The following is a 27,594-nucleotide window of genomic DNA, read 5'->3' as shown; positions in this document are numbered from 1 at the left end:
TCTACTTAAACAGGACAAAATCTTTAAGTAAATCTGAACAACTACTGGTGGCATTTGCTGCAGGGGCAGAGGGAAAGGCTATTTCAAAGCAGACCATTTCAAAATGGATAAGCCATTGTATTCTTTTCTGTTACATGCATAATATTAAACCTGTTCCCAAGGGTATCCGATCCCATTCCACCAGGGCTGCATCTACTTCTCCAGCCTTTCTCAGAGGGGTTCCTACCAGAGACATTCTAGAAGCTGCTACTTGGAGCTCAGTTCACACGTTCACCAAACATTACCTTTTACCTCTCTTCTCTAAATCCAGAGCAGGCTTTGCCATTGGTGTCCTGCAGGGCCTTATAGCTGCTCCTAATGCTGTATAATTCCATCCTCCCAACCATAGCTTTGGGATTCTACCCAAATGTAATGACTGCGAAGTGAAACACGAACATAGTACAGTTGTGTACACTTACCATAAATGTAGATGTTAGAGTGTATTCACTCTTGTAGTCCTGGTTACCCACCTGCCAGCCCCCTACTTTTCTCTTTTTATTCTTCATCTTTCTTTTATAATGCTCAAAAGCCTTTTTGTTGTATTTGCTTTTTTTTTTGTAGGTATATTTTTTGTGTTCTAAATTACATGCGTATATAGATATATATATATTTTGCTCCCCATTTGGGGGGCACCTGACATCTGGGGCAAGAAAAACTGAAAATGGTGTTGGCTGCATGTTTTATACCCCTGACAACCTGACGTCATGGAAGAAGGGACAGCAACCGATGCAGGACCCAAGACTTTGTTAATCAGGTCGACTGAGGGCAACTTGCTAGCAGATTACCCAAATTTAATGACTGCAACAGTGAATACACTTGAACATCTACATTTATGGTAAGTGTACACAACTGTACTTTCCCCCTTATTTTTTACGGAGGGCTTAGATTTTGTTATGTATTTCTTTTCCATTTCATTAACCTGTTAAATAGACTGGTTTACAAAAGTTTTCAGCAGTGACCCAGGTCACTAGGGCAAGACAAAACATGTACATCAAGTGGCAGTTTTTAACATGCAGGAAGTACATCAAGGATGTATCATGATGTTGTTAAATTGTATACAGAATATTGATATGTTTACTCAAGGAAGCAAGGTATTTACATAAATCACTGTAACACCGAGTTTAATCCTTTGCAGCTGAAGCTAAATAAATGACGAGCATAATGATCCAGTTTCAGAATTGGATTGAGACACTACACCTTATTTAATCATCTTTGAAGCAAGTACTGACATATTCCTTTGCATTATTTTTTTGGTTTATATTTAAGTTGTTTAATGTATTCTTTTTCCTTGTGTCTGCACGGATGTGGTTCCAGGTAGCTGTTCTAAGCTCAGGAAATGCTCTTTCAGATATGGAGGTCTGATATTGTAGTCTATAGTGTGTTATACATTTATTGAGGTGTTCCTCAAGGTCACAAGTTTTATTGCCTTATATGTACTGTAATTGATTTAATGGTGTACATTTGCCAAGTTTGATTTTAAGTAATTGTACTGATAATGGTAGAGAAACTCTGCTTTCTAGTGGGAGACAGTTTATAGATTAGTACTAGGCTTTACTGCCCTTGTGGGCTATTTCAGGCCTAGCCAGTTACCCCACACGAGTCAAACCCTGCAACTTATGTCTGCAAGGTAAAAACCTTAACCATTATGCCAACCTCTGAAACCTTCAATCAGGACACAGCAGCAGATGTTTTCTGCTAGGACTCATTTGCATATTTTATTAACTACTTTTTATAGTATGTGTATTTATGCTTGAGTGAAAAGATTAGTGGGTGACCTTACTCAAGCCGCTGTACACAGCCTCCTCACTATTTTATTCTCTTCTGCCTTCTCTACACATGCTGGCTTGCACTTTCCTATGTTTTGAATCCATCAGAAGTAGATTGAACATCTCATCTTGTTACAAAGCCTATTATTCCATTCCACCCAGTGTACTTCATTAAACTCCCATTACAGTTCGTTTTAATGTGCCTTTTGCTGGTTTATTTTTGTTTCTTAATATTTTGTGGTCTTTTTGTAGGGGTTCCTGTCAAGTAGTAATCCCCTTCCACAGCCGAGAATAGATGCTGCTTTAATCTGCCAGGTAAGTATGCCATGTTGTCTTCATTTTTGTTAGTCAAATTAGTTAAGAAAAATGGTTGATTTACTTAGGTGTGTTTTTAACCCATTATTGGAGTTATGTCTGAATGACCCCCACCTGTTTGCTTTTTGGATTTCCAGTTTTCTGTTAAAACTCTCATTTTGGCAGCAACTAAAACAGGGGACTGTAAGTCACTATGGTAATTTGCTTACTTTTATTTAACTGCCAAAACCTGATTTAAGAAGTTTAGATTCCCTCTGGATTTTTGTGCATTTTGCCATTAAAAACAGAATCTTATGTCTTGTCCCCATGAAATAAGTATGACGTTCCCTTTCTGGTGATCTTCGCTGCATCTTTGTTGACATTTGCATTATTTTCTGTGTATCATAAGCCTAGTGTCCCCACATATTACTTTGTGTCATAGTGTAGTATTGCCATTAGCTGTGACTTTTGTCCAAGTATACACCTTTCTTTTTTGTTGTCAGCCTTGCACAGATTATGTACAAACATGCTACACAACATAATCAGTGTTTTGTCCTGAATGCTTCTGAACAGAGATTGCTTAACTTGAATTAGTAGGTACTGACTATTTGGAAAAACTTTTTAATTTGAGTAAAGCATCTTACTGTTTTTGTCATATCCATGTAGTACAATGGCTTGTTGGGTGATCTATCTATCCAGCTGTTTTTGAAAACACACTATCTTTATAGGGCTTTGGGGATGCCACTAGCCGCAGTGCTCCTGAACACTGCACCAGTCTTTCATAGAATTCACTTTCTATCTATTTTACATGCACACTGCAGAGAGTACCAGTTTACATGCTACCATGTCTTTTGGAGGTAGGAGGAAAGTAGAGTACAATGAGAGAAACCATTTGCATGCAGGAGGGCATGCAGACTCAACACACAAAAGGCTTTCCACTTGAGAAACAGTGCTGCTCACTGCACTGCTGTATGTTTTAATTCTTTTTTTTTTTGTTGAATTTGTAGTACAACTTTAATAAACTAATTTTGCATTATGTACCTTGTAGTAAAATTTCTCTCAAACAAGATAACACTTTGACTCCCTTACCTTACCCTTCAAAGTTCATAACCCTATATAATGCACAAGAATTAAAATATATTATGAACAACTGATGTCTGCAGCAGCCTCTGTCAGAATTCTTTGAAGCCCCCCCCTCTCCTCAGTCTGTTACACTCCTAGCCTTTCTGCCAGCATTTTCACACCCCTGTCCACCAAGCCCATCAAGGTAATCTTTCCCCACATCCTTGGAGTATCAACTTTTTTCCACCACTTGTACACTCCTCCCTGTCCTTACAAAATCCATTGCACTTAACCTGCATCCAAACAGTATACCTCTGTACGTTTTACAACAGTTGGCTGTCTTCATCGTCACCACTTTACCATCACAACAGTAGTATTCCAGTTATTTTCTTCCTTGAGTGTACACTGTGTACTTTGTATGAGTCACTGTTACAGTAATCTATACACGTGGGGGCGCTACCAGCTTCTACCTCTTGGCCAGACTTTCATTGGCTTTCTAGGAAGTTCATCATCATCATCTTCTTTCGGCTGCTCCCATTAGGGGTCGCCACAGCGGATCATCTGTTCCCATTTCTTCCTGTTTTCTGCATCTTGCTCTATCACACTAACCACCTGCATGTCCTCTCACCACATCCAGAAACCTTATCTTAGGCCTTCCTCTTTTCCTGTTACTTGGCAGCTTCATCGTTAGCATCTTTTTCTCGGTATACTCTGCATCCCTCCTCAGCACATGTCCAAACCAGTGTATTCTTGCGCCTCTGACTTTGTCTCCAAACTTTCCAACCTGGGCTGACCCTCTAATATACTTATTCCTAATCCTGTCCACCCTTGTCACACCCAGTGCAAATCTTAACATCTTTAACTCTGCCACTTTCAGCTCTAACTCCTGCCTTTTTGTCAATGCCACTGTCTCCAACCCATATAACATAGCTGGTCTCATTAACCCCTTGTTAGACCTTCCCTTTCACTCTTACTGGTACTCGACTGTCACAAATCACTCCCGACGCTCTTCTCCACCCACTCCATCCTGCCTGTTCTCTCTCCTTCTTCACCTCTTTTCCACACTCACCATTACTCTGAACTGTTGATTCCAAGTATTTAAATTCATCCACCTTTGCCACCTCTACTCCCTGCATCCTCATCATTCCACTATCCTCCCTCTCATTCACACACACACATTCTGTCTTAAGTCCTGCTGATCTTCATTCCTCTTCTCTCTAGAGCATATCTCCACCTCTCCAGGGTGTCCTCCACCTGATGTTCTTCGTGTTGCACTGTTGCAGTCATCACATTTGGGTTATTTGCTTGCAGTAGCCCTCAGTTGACCTGATTAAAGTCTTGAGTCCTGCGTCGGTTGCTGTCTCATCTTCAGTGACATCAGGTAGTCAGGGGTGTAAAGCATGCAGCCGATGCCATTACATCAGTCTTTCTTGCCGTGCGGTGCCTGAAGCAGAAGCAGTTCACAAGTGCTGGTCGGCCGACTACTGAAGTTTTTGTTTTCGAGTTTCAGACCCGAAATCTTCATCTAAGCTAAGTACCCCACTGGGGAATCTTTTTCTTGCTCTAAACCGATGTCAGTAAAAGCTAACAATTGTATTTCTTGTGGAAAGCAAATTACCTCATAAAGATTTTCATTTGTACTGCATTCCTTGCTTAGGCCCAGACCACAACATACCTCGCTGTCGGTTTTGTGCCTTATTCAAACCTCAAACTATTAGTCTTCTGTTTATTTACGCCTCTAAATATTTTGGTACTCAGTTCAATTATCCAGTAATGGCTTCAGTAAGCCACCCGACAACTAACATTCCGAAAAAACGCAAAGATAAAGACCGAGACAGACCGCATATGTCCAAAGCTGCCGATGACGCTTCTCCTAAGCCATTCGCCAGTTCACCGGTGCTCAGGCGCTTTCGCAGCACCTGATACCTGCTACTTCAGATTCACATGCCTCTACTGAGACCCAATTGGAGTCCGGTATGCCGCGAGATGCTTCTTCAACTGTGGAACCTGCGAACGTCACTACCTTGGATGGGTCCGGAGCCACTGTGCAGGCACCGGCTTCAGAGTGTGTATTCAGGCCTACTGACTTGCATATTTAAACTGATGGCATCTTCTTCAAGGCCTAAAACTCTTTCCATGCCTAGGAAACCAATGCCCAGACCGAATGGTCAGGCCCCTATGCTTAAAAAAACAAATGATAAGAATGGCTTGAAGACCTTATTACTCTAATCAGGGGAAGCCACCCTTCCCCCTCTAAGAAACCTAGGACTGATTTTCCTTCTGATTCTAATGATCAGGACTCTGAAATTTCTGTTTCCTCCGACCAGGATTTAACCTTTCCTACTTATGAGGATTCTGATGCAGCAGACTCCATTCCCTCTGCTTCCTGTCCAGAGGATTTCTTTTTTGGTGAAACCTTGCATACTGTTAGGGAGCATTTTCGCTGGGAAAGCCAGTATTACTCTGACTCCAAAAAGAGGCTTAGGGATTTCTTCTCCTGTCCCAACACAGGCCTTTAGCTATCCTTCCTGTACTGGACATTGTTGATGCCTTCTTGGAATCTAGCCTGGCCCCTGACTCGCTACCTCCTGCTCCCAAAAAACCTGATAGGAATTACAGGGTCCCTGACTCTCAAGTTCCTCTTTAAGAATCCTACTGTGGATCCTGAGCCCATTTCAGAGGGACCCAAGGGCATTAAGGCTACTACTGCCAAAAATCCTACCCCCTCTGATAGAGACTCGAGGGCGCTGGATAGATGGGGTAAGAAGGTATACACTTCTGCAACCTTGGCCATTAGGGCCTTAAACTGCCAGTTTCATATGTTAAAGTATCAGCAGCCTATTATTGGATTGCTTAAACAGAAAATGATGTTGATTCCTGACAGTGCTGAAAATAAAGATTTACAGGATTTAATGCATTCTGCCGAACAAGTTGGAAAAACATACTTTGCAGTGTGGTTTTGATTCATTAGAGGCATCTTGCAGGGCTGCTATCACTGGGTGTGTACTTAGAAGGCATGCTTGGCTTAAGGAGCAAACTTTGGCAGATCATGTTAAAGCTAAATTGCTGGATGCTCCCTTAAAGACTGCCTGTTTGGCAACAAAGCAGAAGTCGTCCTTAAAAAGATGGAGGAAAAAGCTAAATCTATGCAAACGGTTAAACGATTTCCTGCAAGTACAGCCTCCCAGATTTAGTAGGCATTGGCCCTCTAAGAATTGGTCCTTTCCTGCCTCTTCCAGGCCTTCTCAGTCCAAATCCAGAACCAGCAGTGCACCCAGGTTTCAGTCCCAAGGTACTCACAGGACTTAGCTGTGGGGGGCTCCCACTTCCAAAGCAGGAATTAGTAAGACTCCCCCCTATGGTAAACTATCTCAATGAGTTAACTTTAAAATTTCCAAGCCCTTCACAACTGACTGTTCTTTTAGGGGGAAAGATTACCCTTCAGGCAAAAAAGTGGGAACTCCATTACCCAGGACAAATGTGTTTTAAATAGTTTCCCAAGGATACAGATTCCACTTCCACTCTTTGCCAACCCCAAACGGTTGACCAGATCTACCTCCAAATCAGTGGGCAGAGGCTCAAAAGCAAGTTCTCTCTCTCTCAAGCATCAGGGCTATTCAGGTGGGGGAAAAAGGTTTACACCTCAGCCACTCTAGCTATGAGAGCACTCAATTGTCAATTTCACATGCTAAAATACCAGCAATTTCTAATGTCTCAAATAAGACAAAAAAAATGAGCACACACTCTCAACAGTCTGAATTGAAGGAAATGCGGGATCTGTTGCATGCAGCTGAACAGGTGGGCAAACATACTTTACAGTGTGGATTTGATTCCTTGGACGCTTCTTGTAGAGCAGCAGTTACTGGGTGTGTTACACGTAGGCATGCTTGGTTAAAGGAACAAACTCTGTCTGATCATGTTAAAGCAAAGCTTCTAGATGCTCCCTTACAGCAGGATGTCCTATTTGGAGTTAAAGCAGAAGAAATCTTAAAGAAAATGGAGGATAAGGCAAAATCTGTGCAGACGGTCAAAGATTTTTTACAGGTTCAGCCCCCTCGCTTCAGCAGAAATTGGCCAACAAAAAATTGGTCCTGTCCAGCTACTGACAGATCACAGAGGGGTAAATACAGACGCCCAAGAGGCAGAGGACAACCACAAACCCACTACAATCCTCGACAATGGGGCACTGCAACACAGAAGGGAGGAGAAGACAGGCCTCAAACTACTAGAAGGCAAACTCAATGACTTAAACCTCATATGTAACGGTGTCTACAGGACTGCAATCAGTTTCTCTCAACATTTAAACAGATTGAACTGTACAGTTCCCTACAAAACGGTGTCTACAGGACTGCAGTCAGTTTCTCTCAACATTTAAACAGAGTAGGTTACACACAAAAAGCATTTATGCTTTCACTTACAGTGCTTTGTAATTAAGCAGGTCACCATATTGGTCAGCCATAGGGCTCTCTGTTTCTACTTGAGTGGTTGCCTCCTTCCCCTGTAACTGCAGTAAATTGACTCTTACATTAGAGCTGTAATACTTACCATATAGCTTTAGGACACCTTAGGAAACCTTGTAAACTGCAATAGCCCTTCGTCAGCCCTTGCTACTGGCTCTCTTCGCCCTCCCTGACCCCAATTCCCTCCCCCCCAGTACCTCTAAATTTATAGTACTATAGCCACTCCCCCACTTTCTAGATCCTATCTGCTTTCATCTGGGATAATTCCACCCACCCCTATTCTACTACCTACATTTAGTAGCACCTATTAGCTTTCATCTGGCATTCTCCCATCCCCCCTTCCAGTACCTTTACCTCACCACTCTATCTTCTGGTGTTGCATCACCAGGTAAAACAGTTCCTTCACTCACTAGCTGAATCACATATAATGATTTATTCCTCTTTACTACCCCTCTTGTTCACACCATACCTCCTTACCTTGTATGAAAACCAGTTTGTTACGGGATTTCAGGTCCCAAAAGGCCATACTATCACCCCAGCTATAAATCCTTCCACCTTCAACCATACTTACAGTACCAGATCCTATCCAACATCTTGTTCAGTCTATCAACATCTCAACCCCAGGCACATTAGCTCTAGATCCAAACACTACCACAAACTAATAAACAAATTCCTGAAGTTCATCACCAAGTATAGACTCAACCTAATACTTGGTGGTGATATTCACCCCAACCCTGGCCCACTCACTTCAGATACACATACCCCCTCTACTTGTAATCTAAGCTACAAACCTACAGTTAATAGGCCAACTAACTCTCTCCTAGTCTGTCATTTCAATATTAGAAGCATTAATAACAAGGTACATGAATTGCATGCACTTCTGGATGTCCACTCCCCTGAGATTCTCTGTTTATCTGAAACCTGGTTAAAACCTAACACTAAAGACAATGAAGTGTTACCAGCTGGGTACAATATACACAGGCTGGATCGTGCTTCGAGGAAGGGGGATGGGGTAGCTGTACTCAATAAATCTGAGTTGAATGTCACCATAGATGTAATACAACCTCCTCAGATTAATAACTCTGAGATTCTTGCCACCAAATTGCAACTTAATAAAAATAAATACATTAATATCTGTATGTACATTCCCCTAGGTAACAATATATCTACATTTGAAGATATCCTGCACTGGTTATCATGTCACTACCCCCAAGAAACCCTACTACTTGGAGACTTTAACATAGACTGGGGCACCTGTTCCTTAGAATCCCCAACCACCCATATTAACCTGCATGCATTTACACAAATCATATCCACCCCCTACCAGGATAGGTAAACCCAACCAAAAAGAAAGTATACTTGACTGGGTACTCATAAACAGACACCTCCAACTGTACACCTCTGGTACCCTCCTTAATGGCCTAAGCGATCACCTTCTCACATATGTAATTAAGCACAAAACCATTAATTCCCAACAACCCTTACTCAGAAAGGTTAGAAACAATAAAAACTTTGACCCTGCCAAATTCCAACAAGAACTAAACTCATGTAATTGGTCTATTCTAAAACACCTCCCCTTAGAGGAAGCAGTAGCATACTTTAACAACAAATTCCTTGAGATCCTTGATTTGCATGCACCTGTTCGTTCAAAGAAAACCAAGGCAAAAACTGCACCATGGCTTTCTATAGAGTTTAAACTCAAAATTACCCTTAGAAACAAAGCATGGGCTTTATGGCGTTCTTCTAAAGACCCTTAAGATCACATTAAATACAGGCAATCCAGGAATGAAACCAAAAAATCAATTTTACAAGACAAAAAACAATACTACTGTAAATTACAGACAGTAAATCAAAATAACCCTCAAGTTTTGGGCAGGTTTAAATAATCTGCTACATCCTGGAAAAACTTCAACCCCAATCCCTGCTGCTACTATTGATAAAACCCCTGAAGATGTTTGATAGTTTTAACCAATTCTTTACTGAGACAATTCAAGCCCTAGCTAGCCAACTACCTCCTAGCTCCCTTGGTCTTGAAAGTAGCACCCCTTGAAACATACTTGCGTTCAGCTTCCAACCAGTCGCCACTTCACTTATCCGTACCTTGATCAAAAAATTAAAACCCACTACACTTTCTGCTGATCAACTCCCTGCCGAGTACCTACAAAACTCAGCTGATGCTATTGCTTACCCCGTCTCAATACTAATCAATCGAACCATAGTAGAAGCTAAAATTCCCACCATCTGGAAAATATCCTATGTAATCCCACTTCACAAAGGAGGCCGCTCTACTGAATTCTCCAATTATAGACCAATAGCTATACTCTCTCCACTTGCAAAGATTATGGAAAAATGTATTCATAGACAACTCATGCACCGCCTAATCCAAAATTGCCTTATGGCAGACACTCAGCATGGCTTCCGTCTTCATCACAGCACTACTTCAGCCCTCCTAGCCTTTACTAACACCATAAACCATAATCGCAACAATAATTGTATATCCTCAGCCTTCTTTTTGGATCTTTCCAAGGCATTCGATATGGTTGATCGCCAACTTTTAATCCACACCCTGCAAACATTCTGTCTAGATACTGGAGCCCTCCAATGGTTTCAATCCTACCTGAATGGTCGACAGCAGGCTGTCCTCTGGCAGAACAAACTCTCTAACCTTCTACCTAACACCCTCGGAGTACCACAAGGCTCTATACTAGGGCCCTTGCTGTTCTCCATCTTCATTAACTACCTTTATACTGTCATCCCAAAAGTCAGCTGTATCCAGTATGCTGATGACTCTACTCTGATTTGCTCAGCCACATCTCCAGTAGAGTTATGGTCAGCTACCCAGACCACCTTTAATACAATAGAAAACTGGCTTTCTGAACATCGTCTGATCCTAAAGCCCAAAAAAACTAAAATGCTGTTATTTTCACCAACACGTAGGTCTACCGCTTTCACCTTTACCATAAAATCAAATGATGGCACAATAATCTCCCCTGACCCATCTACAAAACTATTAGGTGTCATCATAGACGATCTCAAATTTGACCTACATGTTAACCAAACTATCAAAACCATCAATAAAAAACTAGGGTCACTTTACAGAATAAAAGCCTTCCTAACCCCTCCAGCTAAAATTGCCATAGCTCGCTCTCACCTTCTTTCAACCCTTCTGTATGCATCCCTCTACTCGAATTTGAACAAGACTGTCCTTAACAAACTCTCAATTTGCTACAACCACATTGCCAGGTTTGCCACTGGGCTGCCTTTTAGGACACATCATTGCATCAATCTAAATCAGCTTGGTTGGCTTGAACTACCTAGCCTAATCCAGTAATTCAGACTACCAAAATTAATAACACAGCCAGTGATTCTCTCTTTGCAAACTCTGTAAGTAGATCCTGGAACTCTCTTCCCGCTGATATTACCTTACTTTCCACCTTAGGTCAATTTAAAACTAGACTCAAACAACATTTGTCACTTAACTGGCTATGTCAATGTATCAAGCCTGGCTAACTCGAAATTGTAAAAATCTGTTAACCAGTTTACTGTGTAATTTAATTTAATCCTGACTTGTGCTCAGGACGAACTGTAATCTGTGGAACTTGTTTAACTTGCTTATTTATGTAATCTCTATAAATAGTCTGCTTGTAATATGTAATGCTGGTATTATGTAATGCTGTATCTGCTTACCCTTGGAGCTTTTCTCCCCGGGCCTCTGCTGAAAATGGACATGCATCCAGTCGGACTATCCCGGTCAACAAATGTAAAATAAAATAAATAAATATGGCCAAGCAAGACTCTCTTGGCAGCTCCCTTGGGAGGAAAGTTAGCACTTTTTTCAGACAACTGGCGCATCGTCACAAAGGACAAATGGGTCCTAGACATCATTTCACAAGGGTACAGATTCCATTTCCACACCTTGCCAACGAAAAGAGGGATGCCAAACCTACCACAAAATCAATGGGCAGAGGCACAAAAACAAATTACAGCTCTTATGGACATGAGAGCCATTCAACTGGTACCTACACGGGAGCAAGGTCAAGGATTTTACTCAAGACTCTTTCTAGTCCCCAGAAAGGACAATGCCTGGAGACCAATTCTGGACCTTTCAATTCTAAACACCTTCTTGCAAGTACCCAAATTCAAGATGCTAACACTACAGCAGCTTCTTCCCATGTTGGGCAAGAAAGCATGGCTAGTAACGTTGGACCTCAAGGAGGCATACCTGCATGTCCCTATCAGACAAAATTGCAGAAGATACCTCCGTTTCATTGCAGGTTCAACCCATTACCAATTCTCTGCACTGCCATTTGGCTTATCCACTGCGCCTAGGGTTTTTACAAAATGCCTGGCACCAGTAATTGCATACTGCAGACAAAGAGGAATTCAAATATACCCATACCTGGACGACTACCTCATCCAAGCAGAAAGCAAGGACATCCTCTTACAACATCTGGCTTTTGTAAAACATCTTCTAAGTTGCCTAGGGTACACAGTAAACGAAAAGAAATCAAAACTAGTACCCTCACAAAATATGACATTCCTGGGTGCCAGCTTGAATACAACGGCCCAGAAGGTTTATCTGACGTCAGACAAACTACAACTGACTCAATATTTCAAAACAATGGCAACAAAGACCCAACTCCCTGCAAGAAAAAATTCTGCAGGCCTCTGGCTTCATGGCATCTTGCATTCTACTAATACCATTTTCAAAGCTGCATATGAGGAAATTACAGTGGTACCTAAAAAGCGTATGGTCTCAACACAGCCACAGCTTGGACACAATGATATCTCTCATTCCTTGCCTTCAACAAGAGTTTCTATTGTGGTCACAGGCATGTCACCTCAACAAGGGTCAGCCTTTCACCTTGCCCCCAGCCAGGCAAACTATGACAACAGTTTGACATAATACACTCAAGTGTACTAGCTTTTGATAGCATTTAATCGAAAAGCAAAGCATTTATTGTGTTTTCTGTTCTGTCTGTGAAAAAAAACTTGAAAAAAAAAAAACAAAAAAAATATTCTTGCTCTCCTAACTTTCCTGGCTAGTTTGTTCCAGTGATCAGATTTTGCTGATCCCTGGGCTTTGTCTTGGTTCCTGTACTTCTCCATTTTCTTTGTTTGGTCCGGGGGAAGTTTTTTACTCACCAGTGGGAGTGGGGAGTACTGAGCTGCCTGTTTGTCCTCAGAGGAGTGGTTTAAGACAGTAACTTGTAGTTCAGTGGCCATTTTGGGTAATTTCCTGCCTTTTCCAGCCCCCTGCTATAAAGCACGCTTTAGCGCGGAGTTGCCACTAGAGCAGCATCGGGCAGCGCCGGTTTAACAAGGTTAAACTTTTTCTGGCTCCATAAAGTCTGTTCTTCATTTTTTCCCTTAGAACTGCTCTACTAGTAACCTAAACAGTATATCCCTTGACTAAAAAGCGCAGCACTTGTTCCTAAAAGTTTTTTCTTTCCCCCTCAAAAAAAAAAAAAAAAAAAAAAAAAAAAGCTCAGCACTTGTCACTTCTATATTATACAAAGTCCCTCACTTGCGAAACCCCCCCAGGAGTACCCACTTCCTTACCAAGTCCTCTCTTATTTTAGTCTCATACCTAACTTCTTAATTTTTCTAGTATGTCGAAGGGCCAGATGCTGGCGTCCTCTCTTGCCCAGTTGGTGAATCTGGGAATATTGAGGCAATGTTACAATTGCCTCATGTACAGACAATCCTCTCTTCCTCCCACATAACACAAATACTTGCGAGAGATGCAGCTATTTAGCCAAACTGGAGGCTGAGCTCTCTCAACTCAGGACTGGCAAGACCAGACAGGAGGAGAAGGCAACTACACACACCACAAAACCAGCCTCACATAATGCTACCACACCACTGAATCAAACACATAAATACACAAAGACATACTCGGAGGCTCTGAGTAAAAATTTACCTAAACAGCAGAAGCCTCCAAAGCAGACACCCAAACAACTGCTACCTCAAGACACCCCACAAGCAACACATAAACCACAAAATCAGTGTGCAAAGCAGTCACAGCCCTTAAGGCCAAATACAACACCAAACATACTTGTCATAGGTGACTCCATAGTCAGACACACTGACGTCCCACTCACCAGGCTGAACAGGGAGAGGGTCACAGTAAGCTGCCTATCGGGCGCTAGAATCCGTCACATAACACAAGCACTCGGGTCACTCCACGGCAAGTACAAATATGACACAGTCATTGTCCATGCTGGTGTGAACGACCTGAGACGTACCTCCCTGGACTACATGAAAAGAGACATAGAGGAGCTCTCTGATTATGTAGCCCAGGCAGGTATGACCCTGACCAGTATCCTTCCTTCACCAAGAATGATGCCACAATATAGAGACAAGATGATCAGCTTTAACAATTGGCTTAATGTCTGGTGTCATTCAAAAGGGATCCAGTGTCTGTCTGCCTGGGATGACATGCTTGACAAGCCATGCTGCTTTGCAAGGGACGGCTTGCACCTGTCACCCCTGGGATTCCGGATATTGGCTAAGGCTCTTGCCACCCCCATAGTGTCTTTTTTAGGCAAGGCTCAAATTCTAAACCTACCACCCTAGAAAACAAAAATGGGAAGAAACTGAGGGTAATGCTGCTCAATGCCAGAAGTCTAAATCTCAAAATGCACGCACTCGAGGCCCTTCTCAGTATGGAGAACATCGATGTCTGTGCTGTAACTGAAACCTGGTTCAAGGCTCCTGAGAGCACCTCGGCACTATTAGGTTTTACCTCATATCATGCTCCGCCCCAAAACCCGGACCACACCACAAAAGGAGGGGTGTATCCATATTCATAAAGGATACCCACACCTCCAGGTTGGTGGCAACACACGAAGCTCGAAACCATCCAGGTGCAACTAACCATAGGCAAAACTGCTCTACAAATTGTAGCATGCTACAGGCCACCCTCTCAAACTCAGGAACCCCACACAGCCTTCCTGAAGACACTGGAGGGTATAAATGTATCTCCAAACACCATCATATTGGGTGACTTCAACTACCCGAATATAGACTGGGAACATTACTCAAGCCCTAACTTTCTAGCCCAATGGTTCCTGGAGTTCATAAATTCAAATGCCATGGAACAGCTAGTCACTGTTCCCACGAGAGGAGAAAATATACTAGATCTCATCACAAACATGGGGACAAAATGCTCCACACCGGAAGTATATCCCTCATTGGTGAGATCTGATCGTAAACTAATCTCACTGGAAATCCACATCCCGCCCCCACCCCAAACAAAAAAGACCACAGTGAAGAACTTCTCTAAAGCAAACTTCACACTACTTAAGACTGGTGTGGTATCCTTCAAGGCCCCTGAGCCAGTGGAACCCACAACCCAAGCTGCGGAAGCCCTTACAAATGCCTTCTATGAACACCTCCAGGACTGCATGGATCAGGCAATCCCAAATAAAACCAAGACTCTTTCCACAAAGGGCAAACGTCCAGTCTGGTGGACCCCAGCCATTAACAAACTTTACAATAAGAGGAGAAAGCTATTACATGATAGAACAAAATCCATAAAAGGGAAGTCACCCCTGATCATTATTAGTAAAAAAATACGAGCACTCATAAAATCAACTAAGGCTAATTTTGAGAGAAAAATTGCCATGGATTCAAAGGACAATCATAAGGCCTTTTTTCAGCTATATTAGGAACCTGGGTGGAAACTCCCAGATATGCTCAGAATTAGTCCAAAATGATACAAAAATCACTGAACCCACAGACATTGCCAACATACTGGCAGACAGGTTCAGTGCAAACTTCACCCCCCTCTCCCCCCCTAAAGGAGAGATAACTATCCCAGCGGAGTGTAGCCTCCCAGACATCTCAAATGCGCAGGTGAAAGCTGCTCTCTAAAGCTAAAAACACAGCATCAATGGGACCGGATGGTGTCCCCGGCTGTGTGCTACACGAGCTAAATGAGGAATTAAACCCGCATATAAGGCAGCTGTTTAATCTCAGCCTTACCACAGGATACGTGCCCAAGGAGTGGCGTGACGGCAACTGTGGTCCCACTCCACAAAGGCGGTGCCTCTACGGACCCTGGTAATTACCGCCCCATAAGCTTAACAAGTCTAGTCTGCAAAGCTATGGAGAGGATCATAATGGAGCTCATAAACAAAGATATAGGGACTTGCAGACATTGGACCCGACCCAGTTTGGCTTCACAAGGGCAGATCATGCCTTTTGAACTTGGTCGACTTCTTGAAACAGTCACCAAGGCCATTGATGAGGGAAAGGCAGTCCATACAGCCTACCTTGACCTTGCAAAGGCTTTCGACACAATACCCCACTCGGGTATTGTAGAAAAACTTACCAGCTTAAATGTAAACCCATATGTCACAAGATGGGTTGCAAACTGGCTTAAGGACAGAACCCACAGGGTTAGAGTTGCTGGCGCTATGTCAGACTCCAAGCCGGTCACAAGTGGTGTCCCACAGGGCTCTGTCCTTGGCCCCCTATTGTTCGGCATCTACTTCTCAGAAGTACAGGCCAACATGGGCGGACTTTGGCTGACAAAGTTTGCAGACGACTGCAAACTGGGCGCCATAGTGGAAAGTGCATCGGACACGGATATCTTTCAGAGGGGACTCACGGAAACAGATAGCTGGTGCCAGAGCCATGGCCTGAAGTTAAACGCCAAAAAATGTATAGTCATACCCTTCGGGAAAAACAAGGTAACCCCAAGCTACCATATAGGCGGCAATCCACTAAGCACAGAAGAGGTTATCAGGGACCTGGAGACCCAGGTTGACAGTGGTCTTTCTTTTGACACTCACGTTGCTAAAGTGGTTAGAAAGACCTTCTACATTGCCCACCTGATCATGAAGGGCTTCACATCCAGATCTAGTGAGGTCATTGTTCCCCTGTACTCTTCACTTATCAGACCAATGATAGAGTACAATGCCCCATTCGGGATGCATCTCACCCGACATCTGCAGCAATTGGAGAGACCCCAAAAGTTCCTCACCAAAAGGATAAAGGGACTCCAAAATCTGTCATATGCTGCCAGATTGAAGAAACTCCAGCTCTATTCAGTCGCATACCGTCTGCTCAGAGGTGACATGTGCCTGACATACAAGGCCATGTCCAACCCGGAATTAATGGACATGCTCCACCTCAAAAAATCCAAATCCACCAAAACCACTAGAGCAAGCGACTTAAACCTTAGCACGGATATAAATAGGACGTGCTGGAGGGATAGATTTATCACTCGGAGACTCCCTATGCTGTGGAATAAAATCCCGATCCATGTGAGGCAGAGCACCTCGCTGGCTCTGTTCAAGAGAAATCTTGACCTGTGGATGGGAGATCGTAGGTTTACCCCGGAAATCATCTCTGTGTTAATGCTGGACAGAGGCAAAACAAACTAATGGGCACAGTATTTTTTCATATAAGGGGTGGTGTAAGCCACAAAACTTTGGGCTAGGCTTATAAATGCCTTGGGCAGATAGCCTAGTGTAAACCTATGAACAGATGCATCTGACTATGCCTGGGGGGCACACATGGCAGGACAAGTGCGTTCAAGGCATATGGACTGCAGATCAAAGGAATCTGCACATCAAGTCAAAAAGAGATGATAGCTGTAAAGAATGCCCTGACAGCCTTCAAGAACCTCTTGCATCCAGGACAGCTTACAATAAGGACGGACAACACCACAGTAATGTGGTACATAAACAAGGGGGTACACACTCCTACCCTCTATGCAGGCAAGCGATGACGTTGTGGAACACAGCACTGTCTTACCAAGTTCAGCTACAAGCTCAATTCCTGCCAGAAAAAAAGAACACATTGGCAGATGACCTCAGCAGAAACATCATGGATCCCCACGAGTGGAAACTGGATCCACAAGTATTTGCAATGATAACTCAAAAATGGGGCCACCCAGACATAGTTTTGGGGGCTGGCAAGCAGGTCTGTCAGCTAACAAAATTTTGTACAAGGACACTTCACCATCAAGCTTGGAAAGTGGATGCACTCTCATTCAGTTGGAAAAACCTGACAGTATATGCCTTCCCTCCATTGCCCCTTCTCTCAAAGGTGCTTCTGAAAGTCAGGAAGGAGAGACCCAGAATGATACTCATTGCCCCAGACTGGCCAAAATGGCTGAAGACCTTATTACCTTGATCAGGGGTACCCGTCCCCCTCCAGATAAGATGCCTAGGCAAGACACTGACTATGAATCTTCAGATCAGGTTTCTATTTCTTCTGATTCCTCTTCTGATCAGGAATTATCTATTTCTCCCTATGAGGATTCTAATGCTGAGGAGTATATTCCATCTGCATCTCCTCCTGAGGATTATTCATTTGGAGAAACGTTGCATACTTTGAGGGAGCATTTTCACTGTGGGAATCAAGACTTCTCAGAATCAAAAAAAGAGGCTCAGCGATTTCCTTATTCTCCCTCAGCACAGGCCTTTAGCCATTCCCCCTGTCCTAGACATTGTGGATCATGTGTTTTCGGAGTCGAGCTTGATCCCTGACTCCTTACCCCCGGCTCCCTTTAGCCTGACCGATATTACAGGGTCCCTGACTCGCGTCATTTTTTTTTTTTTTAGAAACCCTGCTGCTGATCCTGAAACTGTTTCACAGGGTCCAAAAAGAGTTAAGGCCTCGACAGCAAAAAATCCTACCCCCTCTGACAGAGATTTAAGGGCACTGGACAGATGGGGGAAAAAAGGTTTATACATCTGCAACCTTGGCAATCAGGGCCTTAAATTGTCAATTTCATATGCTTAAGTACCAACAACATGATGTTCATCGTGCATACAGCTGCAGTAATCACAGATGGGTTCTCTGCCGTCAGTCGGGTCCTCGGTTGGCCGAATTCCAAAGTCTAGGTCCGGCGTCAGTTGCCGCTTTCTTTCCTGACTTCAGTGAGGCAGGGGTATACAAGACACAGCCGACGCCATTTTCTTCAGTCTTTTTTGCTGCGCGGTGCCCGAAGCAGAAGCAGTTTGCAAGTGCTGGTCGGCCAGCTCCTGAATTTACAAAAAATTGGAAACCGAAGTCTTCTTTAAAGCTAAGTACCCCGTTGGGGAAACTTTTCTTCCCTCAGACCAATGTCAGAAAAAGTTAACAATTGTATTTCTTGTGGGAAACAAATACCGCATAAGGATTTCCATTCCCTCTGCATACCTTGTTTAGGCCCAGACCACGACGTCTCGGGCTGTCGCTTTTGCGCTACTTTCAATAAACGCACTATTAAGCGTCGGGCGGAGTTCTCCAAACACCTTTTTGGTAAAGCCTTTGATTATAAAATGTCATCGGAGACTCCGACTACCGTTTTGTCCAAAAAACGCAAGGACAAGGACCGACACGCGAGGTCCGCGGTCTCCACCGACACCACGCCAAAACTGGCTACACATGGTCCGGTTCTCAGCGAGACGCCTATGCAGTCCCTGACTACCGACGACACTTCTTTGGCGGTGTCTTCTGTAACCGAGACCGCAAGTACCTCGGCCCATACCCAGACTACAGCCACCGAAGCCACTGTGAGCGTTGAGCCTCCTAATGCGGACAGGTCCACTTCCACCCATGGTGTCTTTAGACCCTCATCTTCCTTTTCCATTAAGGCCTTTACTAAGTCCAAATCAGCCAGGCATCCCAAGAGGCCTGTTGCATAGGGCCCATCTCCAGGCCCCATGCTTAAAAAGCAGATGCTTAAAATGGCTGAGGATTTAATTACTCTTATCAGGGGTTCCCAACCCCCTCTAGACAAGAGAACCCAGAGTGGAGGAAGATTCTCCCTCTTCTGATCAGGGCTCCATTTTTTCAGAACATTCTGATGTAGAGGAACACTCTTACTCCACTTTTGAAGATTCTGATGCAGAGCAGTCCATTCCTTCTGTATCTCCTCCAGAGGATTTTTCTTTTGGGGAAACCTTTCACACCTTGAGGGAACACTTCCATTGGGAAGGCCAAGACTTTTCTGATTCCAAGAAAAGACTTAGGGAATTTCTTTTGTTACCTCAACACAGACCTCTGGCGATACCTCCTGTCTTGGACATACTTGATGTTTATTCGGAGGCTTGCCTTGATCCGGATTCCCTGCCTCCTGCCCCAGTCAAGCCTGATAGGTACTACAGAGTTCCTAACTCCCACCAATTTCTTTACAAAAGCCATAATGCTGACCCTGAAACCATTTCTCAAGGCCCCAAGGGAATGAAGGCCTCTACTGCTAAGAATCCACTACCTTCCGAAAGAGAGTCAAGATCCTTAGAAAGGTGGGGAAAAAGGGTACATACCTTGGCCACCCTAGCCATGAGGGCCTTAAATTGTCAGTTTCATATGCTTAAATATCAGCAGTTTCTGTTATCACAATTAAGAAATAAAATGTCTCAACCTGAACAACCAGATTTGAAGGAGTTACAGGATATGATGCATAGTGCAGAACAAGTGAGTAAACGCACCTTACAATGTGGCTATGATGCCCTAGAGGCCTCAAGTAGAGCTGCTGTTACAGGATCAGTCATTCGTAGACATGACTGGCTTAGGGAACAAATCTTGCCTGATCATGTGAAAGCTAAACTACTAGATGCTCCTTTACAAAAAGATGTGCTATTTGGTACTAATGCTGAGGAGATATTACGGAAAATGGAAGAAAAAGCCAAATCTATGCAAACTGTCAAAGCTTTTCTACAGGTTCGACCACCACGTTTTAGCAGAAATTGGCCTTCTAAAAACTGGTCCTTTCCAGCCACGGACAAGCCCCAAAGAGGTAGATACAGGTGCACAAGGGGCAGAGGACAATCTCAAGGATCATATAGAGGCAGACAATGGCAAACTCCAGCAACAAGAGGTGGCGAAGACAGTGCACAACAATACAGGAAACAAAACCAATGACTTCCTCCTTTCCATGCCAAGCAAGTCTCAGCTGGCAGCACCCTTGGGAGGAAAGCTGGCATTATTTACAAGAAATTGGCATATTGTCACAACAGACAAATGGATCCTGGACGTTATAAACAGAGGCTACAGATTTCATTTTCACACTCTTCCAAAAATGAGAGGCATGCCAAACCTGCCACACAATCAAAGGGCAGAGGCACAACTACAAATTTCAAAGCTCATAGACATGAATGCTATTCAAGAGGTACCTACTCACGAACAAGGTCAAGGTTTTTATTCCATGCTATTTCTGGTACCAAGGAAAGGAACCGACTGGAGACTCATTTTGGACTTATCCATCCTAAACACATTCTTACTGCACAAAATTCAAGATGCTCACATTACTGCAGCTTCTTCCCATGCTGGGCAAGGAGTTTTGGCTGGTAACATTGGACCTCAAGGAGGCATACCTGCATGTCCCAATCAGACAAAGCTGCAGAAGATACCTCAGATTTCTTGCAGGTTCAATTCACTATCAATTCTCTGCATTGCCCTTTGGCTTATCTACTGCACCCAGAGTATTCACGAAATGCCTGGCATCAGTAATTGCCTACTGCAGACTTCAAGGGATACAAATTTACCCTTATTTGGACGACTGCCTGATCCAAGAGGACAGCAAGCACATACTTCTGGAACATCTGGCTTATGTAACACGGTTACTGAATTCCCTGGGATACACAGTCAACAAAGAGAAATCCAGGCTAACACCATCTCAGAAAATAACTTTCCTGGGTGCCAACTTGGACACAAACACCCAGATGGCCTATCTTACGCCAGAAAAACAGGGGCAACTAACTCAGTACTTCAAAATACTAGCAAATTGTAGCAGGCTTACTGCAAGGAAAATCCTGCAGGCTCTGGGCTTCATGGCATCTTGCATTCTTTTAATCCCATGTGCAAAGTTGCATATGAGGAAACTTCAGTGGTACCTAACAAACCTATGGTCTCAACACAGCCACAGTTTGGAAACAATAATACCAATAATTCCATGTTTGTAAAAGGAATTTCTATGGTGGGCCCAAGCATGTCAAACACAGGTCTCCCATTCTGCAAGCCTCAAGCAAATCAAGTCATCACAACAGACGCTTCAGATTACGCCTGGGGGGGCGCACATGACAGACAGGTACATTCAGGGCAAATGGTCCGAAAAGGAAAAGCACCTTCACATCAATCAGAAAGAAATGCTAACAGTGATAAATGCAATTACAGCTTTCAAGGACCTCCTGCATCCAGGACAATTATTGATAAGAACAGACAACACCACAGTAATGTGGTACATAAACAAGCAAGGAGGAACACATTCATACCCCCTGTGCAGACTAGCCATGACACTTTGGAACTTGGCTCTGAAATGGCAAATCGACCTTCAGGCACAGTACTTGCCAGGTTTGGAAAACACGCTGGCAGACAATCTAAGCAGAAATATGACAGATCCACACGAACGGAAGTTGCATCCTCAAGTGTTTACAAAGACAATCCAAGCGTGGGGGAGGCCAGACATAGATCTCTTCGCCTCCCGCAGGAATCATCAATTGGAAAAGTTCTGTTCAAGGACCTTTCATCCAAAGGCCTGGAGAGTGGGGCGCCCTTTCATTCATTTGGACAGCATGGACAGTTTACGCTTTCCCACCTCTGCCTCTTCTTCCCAATGTACTCTTGAAAGCAAGAGCAGACAGACCGAAGATGATACTGATTCCTCCAGACTGGCCAAGACAACACTGGTACCCACTCCTGAGGAGCCTAACACATACTCCTCCCTGGTCCCTACCTCTAATGCCTCTTCTGCTGACTCAGCACAGCTACAAAACTCTTCACAGTCAGCTGAAAACACTCAATCTCGCTGCATGGAAAATTCCTTAACACCACAACAGACTCTACTCCCCAAAGAGGTGCAGGATGTCATTTTGGAGGCCAGAAGGCCATCTACAAGAAAGGCTTACTCCGCAAAATGGAAACGGTTTTGCTCTTGGAATGAGAAGAAAGGCCAGGACCCTAGAAAACTGAATTTGCCTCCGGTATTACAGTATCTAGCTGAGCTGCTGAACAGTGGACTTTCATTTTCCTCCATAAAAATCCATGCCTCAGCCATTTCTGCAGAATTCAACACTGATCCACCCTTATTCTCTCACCCACTCTTAAGACAGTTCCTCAGAGGGGCTAAGAATATAAGACCACCAAGGAAACAACCAATGCCAGCCTGGGATCTTAATTACATTCTAGAAAAATTAACATTGCCTCCCTTTGAACCAGCTGCCTCAACAGATTTGCAATATTTGTCCTGGAAAACAGCCTTCCTTCTGGCCATTACCTCAGCTCGTAGGGTTTCGGAACTACAAGCCCTCATGGCTGTGCAGCCCTTTCTCATCTTCCATGAGGACAGGGTTTCCCTTCGAACCAACCCGTCATTTATGCCTAAAGTGGTATCCAGGGATAGCTTTAAATCAAGCCATACACTTACCTACCTTTTACCCCAATCCTCAAAACAAAGGGGAAAGGCTGCTACACTCCTTAAACATCCATAGACAGCTAGGTTATTATTTGGACAGAAAAAAGCCTTTCAGGAAATCAGAACAACTTTTTGTGTCCTATGCTGTAGGAGCTCAAGGGAAGCCAGTTACCAAACAGACAATTTCAAAATGGATAGGCCACTGCATACGGTTTTGTTACTCCTATCATGGAAAATCTGTCCCTACAGGCATCAGATCCCACTCCACCAGGGCCACAGCTATCTCTACAGCCTTCCTCAGAGGAGTTCCTACCAAAGATATTTTGGAGGCAGCCACTTGGAGTTCTGTGCATACCTTCACAAAACACTACCACCTGCCTTTATATTCCAAAACTAGAGCAGGCTTTGCCACTGCTGTGTTGCAGGGCATTCTGGCTCATCCCAGTTCCACCTAGTGCCTACCACCCTGTGAGTAGCTTTGGGATTCTACCCATCTGTGATTACTGCAGCTGTATGCACGATGAACATAGTACAGTTTTGTACCTACCATAAATGTAGATGTTCGAGTGCTTATACAGCTGCAGTACAGTTTTCCCTCCCTCCTTCCCCTCTTGGTAAAGGCCTAGGGCCTAACCCCTCTTCATACAACCTGATTGGGTTATCCTTCTATGGTATATTTGCTTGCAACTACTGATTTTTGATTATATTGCATTGCATGTATATAAATATAATTTATGTATTGCCTTCCTTCTGGGGGCACCTGACATCTGGGGCAAGAAAGACTGAAGAAAATGGCGTCGGCTGTGTCTTATATACCCCTGCCTCACTGACGTCAGGAAAGAAAGCGACAACAATGACGCCGGACTTAGACTTTGGAATTCAGCCGATCGAGGACCCGCCTGACGGCAGAGAACCCATCTGTGATTACTGCAGCTGTATTAGCACTCGAACATCTACATTTATGGTAGGTACAAAACTGTACTTTATGGGATTGCTGAAACAGACAATGATGTTGATTTCAGAGTGTGCATAAAATAAAGAATTGCAGGAATTATTGCATGCAGCTGAACAAGTAGGAAAGCATACTTTGCAATGTGGTTTTGATTCCTTAGAGGCCTCCTGCAGGGCCGCAGTTACTGGATCTGTGATTAGGAGGCATGCCTGGTTAAAGGAAGAAAATTTGCCTGATCATGTTAAAGCTAAACTGCTAGATGCAGCTTTACAGCATGATTCTCTGTTTGGTATTAAGGCAGAAGAGGTTTTAAAGAAAATGGAAGACGAAGCTAAGTCTATGCAAACTGTTAGACTTCTTGCAAGGGCAGCCACCAAGATTCAGTAGACACTGGCCTACAAAAAATTGGTCATTTCCTGTGTCAGACAGAACTCAAAGGGGCAAATCCAGATGCCCTAAGGGTTCCCGATACCAGGCGCAAGATTCTTACAGGTCAAAATAATGGGGCGCTCCCACCTACAAATCTGGAGGAGATAAAGCGCAAACCTACAGAAATCAATCCCAATGACTTCCCTCTGCATACACCAAGCACTTATCTTTTGGCAGCACCCATAAGGGGAAAATTAGCACTCTTTGCTCGAAATTGGCTTTTTATAACCCAAGACAAGTGGGTACTAAACATCGTATCACAGGGATACAGATTCCATTTCCATATTCTGCCAATGGCAAATGGTAGGCCAGATCTGCCAAAAAATTCAATGGGCAGAGGCACAGAAACAGGTTATGTCCCTAGGGATATGGGGGCCATTCAGATGGTACCGGAACAGGAAAAAGGACAAGGTTTTTACTCAAGACAGTTCTTGGTACCGAGAAAGGACAAGGCCTGGCGGCCAATACTGTATTTATAGATTTTGAACACATATCTGGACATTCCAAAATTCAAAATGCTGACTTTGCAGCAGCTACTACCCATGCTGGGCAAGAATGCCTGGCTGGTGACTTTAGACCTAAAAGAGGCATACCTGCATGTCCCAGTAAGACAATCGTGCAGAAGATACCTCTGATTCAAAGCTGGCTTAATGCATTACCAATTCTCTGCACTGCCCTTTGGCTTATCTACTGCTCCCAGGGTCTTTACAAAGTGCCTGGCACCAGTAATTGCATTTTGTAGACAAAGACGTATACAAATATATCCTTACTTAGATGACTGTCTCATTCAAGCAGAGAACAAGGACACACTTCTTCGTCAACTGGCATTTGTGAAAAGGCTCCTAACATGCCTAGGGTACACAATAAACAAAAAGAAATCGCAACTGGTACTCTCTCAAAAGATAACATTCCTGGGTGCAAGATTGCGTACAACTGCCCAGATGGCTTACCTCATGCCAGACAAGCAAAGGCATATGAGTACTACCTTCAAACTGATGGTAACAAAAACCCAGTCTTTTGCAAGACAAATTCTGCAGGCGCACTGGGCTTCATGGCATCCTGCATCCTACTGATTCCATATGCAAGACTGCATATGAGGAAACTTCAATGGTACCTAAAAAGTTTATGGAGTCAACATTCTCTCAGTCTGGAAACAATGAATGTGAGAGTGTTCGATCTCGCCGTTTGTTCTTACACCTGGGGTTCGGAGCCGATCCTCGGCTCCGTGTCGGCAGGTTGCAAGCTCTGCATCGAGAAGAAGCTCGAGACAACCTAATACCCACAATCCCCCTCTGCCTTTACCTCAGATCTAGTTTGCCGCTGCAGCGTTCGCATCACTGGGTCGAGCTCGAGCACCTAAAGATAAGATTTAAGATTTTATTCTTGTGGTTTTAGAGTAATTTTTTTCTAAAAAGTTTGTTAGAGACATAGTGTGTGTGTGTGGTAAGGTTGAGGAATTCTCGGTTCCGTTAAGTTTATTAAACTTATTAGAGTTCCCTTCGGGGCCTACCACCCCTTACTTGGATTGACTACCGGATTGACATTTTCCTTTTACTGGATTCGACAATTTCACCGTACTTGACTTATTACTGGACTTGACTTTTCACTTTCTAACTATAGTAAGTGTAAGATGTCTGAAAAGGCTAAATCTGGTTTCAAGCGTTGCCAATGTGGGCAAAAGATGTCAGTTACTGACAATCATAGTTCCTGCGTCTACTGTCTTGGCCCTCTCCATCTGCAAGAAGACTGCTCAATTTGTCATTCTTTCAGTGGGAGGGTCATGACAGATAGGCGCAGGAAACTCATGGATAGAGGTTTATTAAAACCTACCTTTCAAGAGGCTCTGGATGCTTCAGACCAGGCATCCAAATCCTCGAAGGAATCAAAGACGTCGGAGCCCAGGTCATCGGCTCCGAGCTCTTCAACTAAAGTTCAGTCACCGGTTCCACAGACTTCGGGGCCGAGTGTTCAACTGTTGTCAGTTTCCGAGCCTCGAGTCTTGGAACCGGTGACGGAGCTCCCTCCCCCGACACTGTTGAGGTCGGCTCCGTCTTCGATTCCTTCGACCCGTTCTTCCAGACCCCTCTCTGATACTGATGTAGACCGCGTGGTGCAGAAGTTAATGGAGAATACGGCCTTATCCAAACTCATCTCGGTCTCCTCTCAATTGGTGTCGAGACTTGAAGGCCTTCCACTGTCCAGTCTTCGGAGCCGGAAGAAGCTGACCTGCTGATTGTGGAGCCCTCGGTGCCAGAACCGTCCTTTTCTTGGTCTGCTCCGTTCACCTAGACTCCGTCCGATCCGGTACCGGAGTCTCGGAGCCGAAGATCCATCCTGGGTTCCGGGACCGAGAGTCGGACCGATATTTCGGTCCCGACTCTCCCTCTCGGGGCCTCAGCTCGGATCGACTCGGTTCCGTCCTCGGGGTCGATGCCTTCGGTGCCTGTTTCGGGGATTCTTCCCATTTCTTCGGAACCGGGAGATGCCTCGACTCGGGACCCGGGGGCTTTCGATCTCATGAGGAAGGTGCTGTCTACCCAGACAACCACATCAGCAGATACAGCTTCTCCTCCCCATAAAGGTCCATTATCCTCCTCTGCACCCACGGCTACAGCTAAGCGTCTAGCACCTGTGTCTCAGCCACCCCTGGAGGGTGCCCCCTCTTCCTCGGAGGCTTCTTCGGATGCTCCCCCCGAAGAAGTCCCTAGGAAAAGATTGTGTAAGAGGAGACACTTAGATTCTCCACAAGAATCTTTGACATCCGATACTGACTTGGATGAGTCAGAAGGGTCCCCAAAGTCACCTTCAGAAGATGTCTCTTTTTCTGACATCTTGGAGATCCTAAAGCAGAGAGGTGACTGGCAGTCCCTCCCCCCTTCTGAGGATGAGTCAGTCTTGCTGAAGGCATTTGGTGCTCGCCCTTCCTCCTCCTGGGTCACTCCGCCCTTCGATGAGTTAATGGAGCTAATTGCTCGAAGGGCGTGGGAGGCTCCTGACACGGTGGAGCCAGTCCCTAGGAAGCCTAATAAATATATTACTGCACCCCAGGACAAGGCTTATTTGACAAGAGGAGTTCCAGTGGACGCTATGGTGGTGGCAGCGGCCACGAAAAAGGAGATGTCGGAGTCTTCCTCATCTGTCCATCCGCCTAACAAAGATTCTAGGACTATGGACAGGTACGGGAAGCGCATTTTTAGTTCAGTGGCTTTTTCTATGCGATCCCTGAACTATTTGACC

At 44.2% G+C, this 27,594-nt stretch overlaps 1 protein-coding gene across 6 annotated transcripts in view; it reads left to right on the top strand.

The window, feature by feature from the left end:
• TLK2 (tousled like kinase 2) overlaps positions 1–27,594 on the top strand; it is a 3,436,060-nt gene that overhangs the window by 1,231,954 nt on the left and 2,176,512 nt on the right. For all 6 annotated transcript variants that reach the window (XM_044055220.1, XM_044055218.1, XM_044055219.1 and 3 more), the window contains one exon: positions 2,058–2,120. In XM_044055220.1, coding sequence (XP_043911155.1) covers positions 2,058–2,120 — 63 coding nt within the window. The remainder of the gene's footprint in view (positions 1–2,057; positions 2,121–27,594) is intronic.

This window comes from Protopterus annectens, chromosome 13.part0, assembly GCF_019279795.1.
Source record: "Protopterus annectens isolate FY-2018-M chromosome 13.part0, PAN1.0, whole genome shotgun sequence".
Classification (NCBI taxonomy): Eukaryota; Metazoa; Chordata; order Ceratodontiformes; family Protopteridae; genus Protopterus; species Protopterus annectens.
Note: the sequence above shows the minus strand (reverse complement) of the source record. Positions and strands in the feature narration are given on the sequence as shown.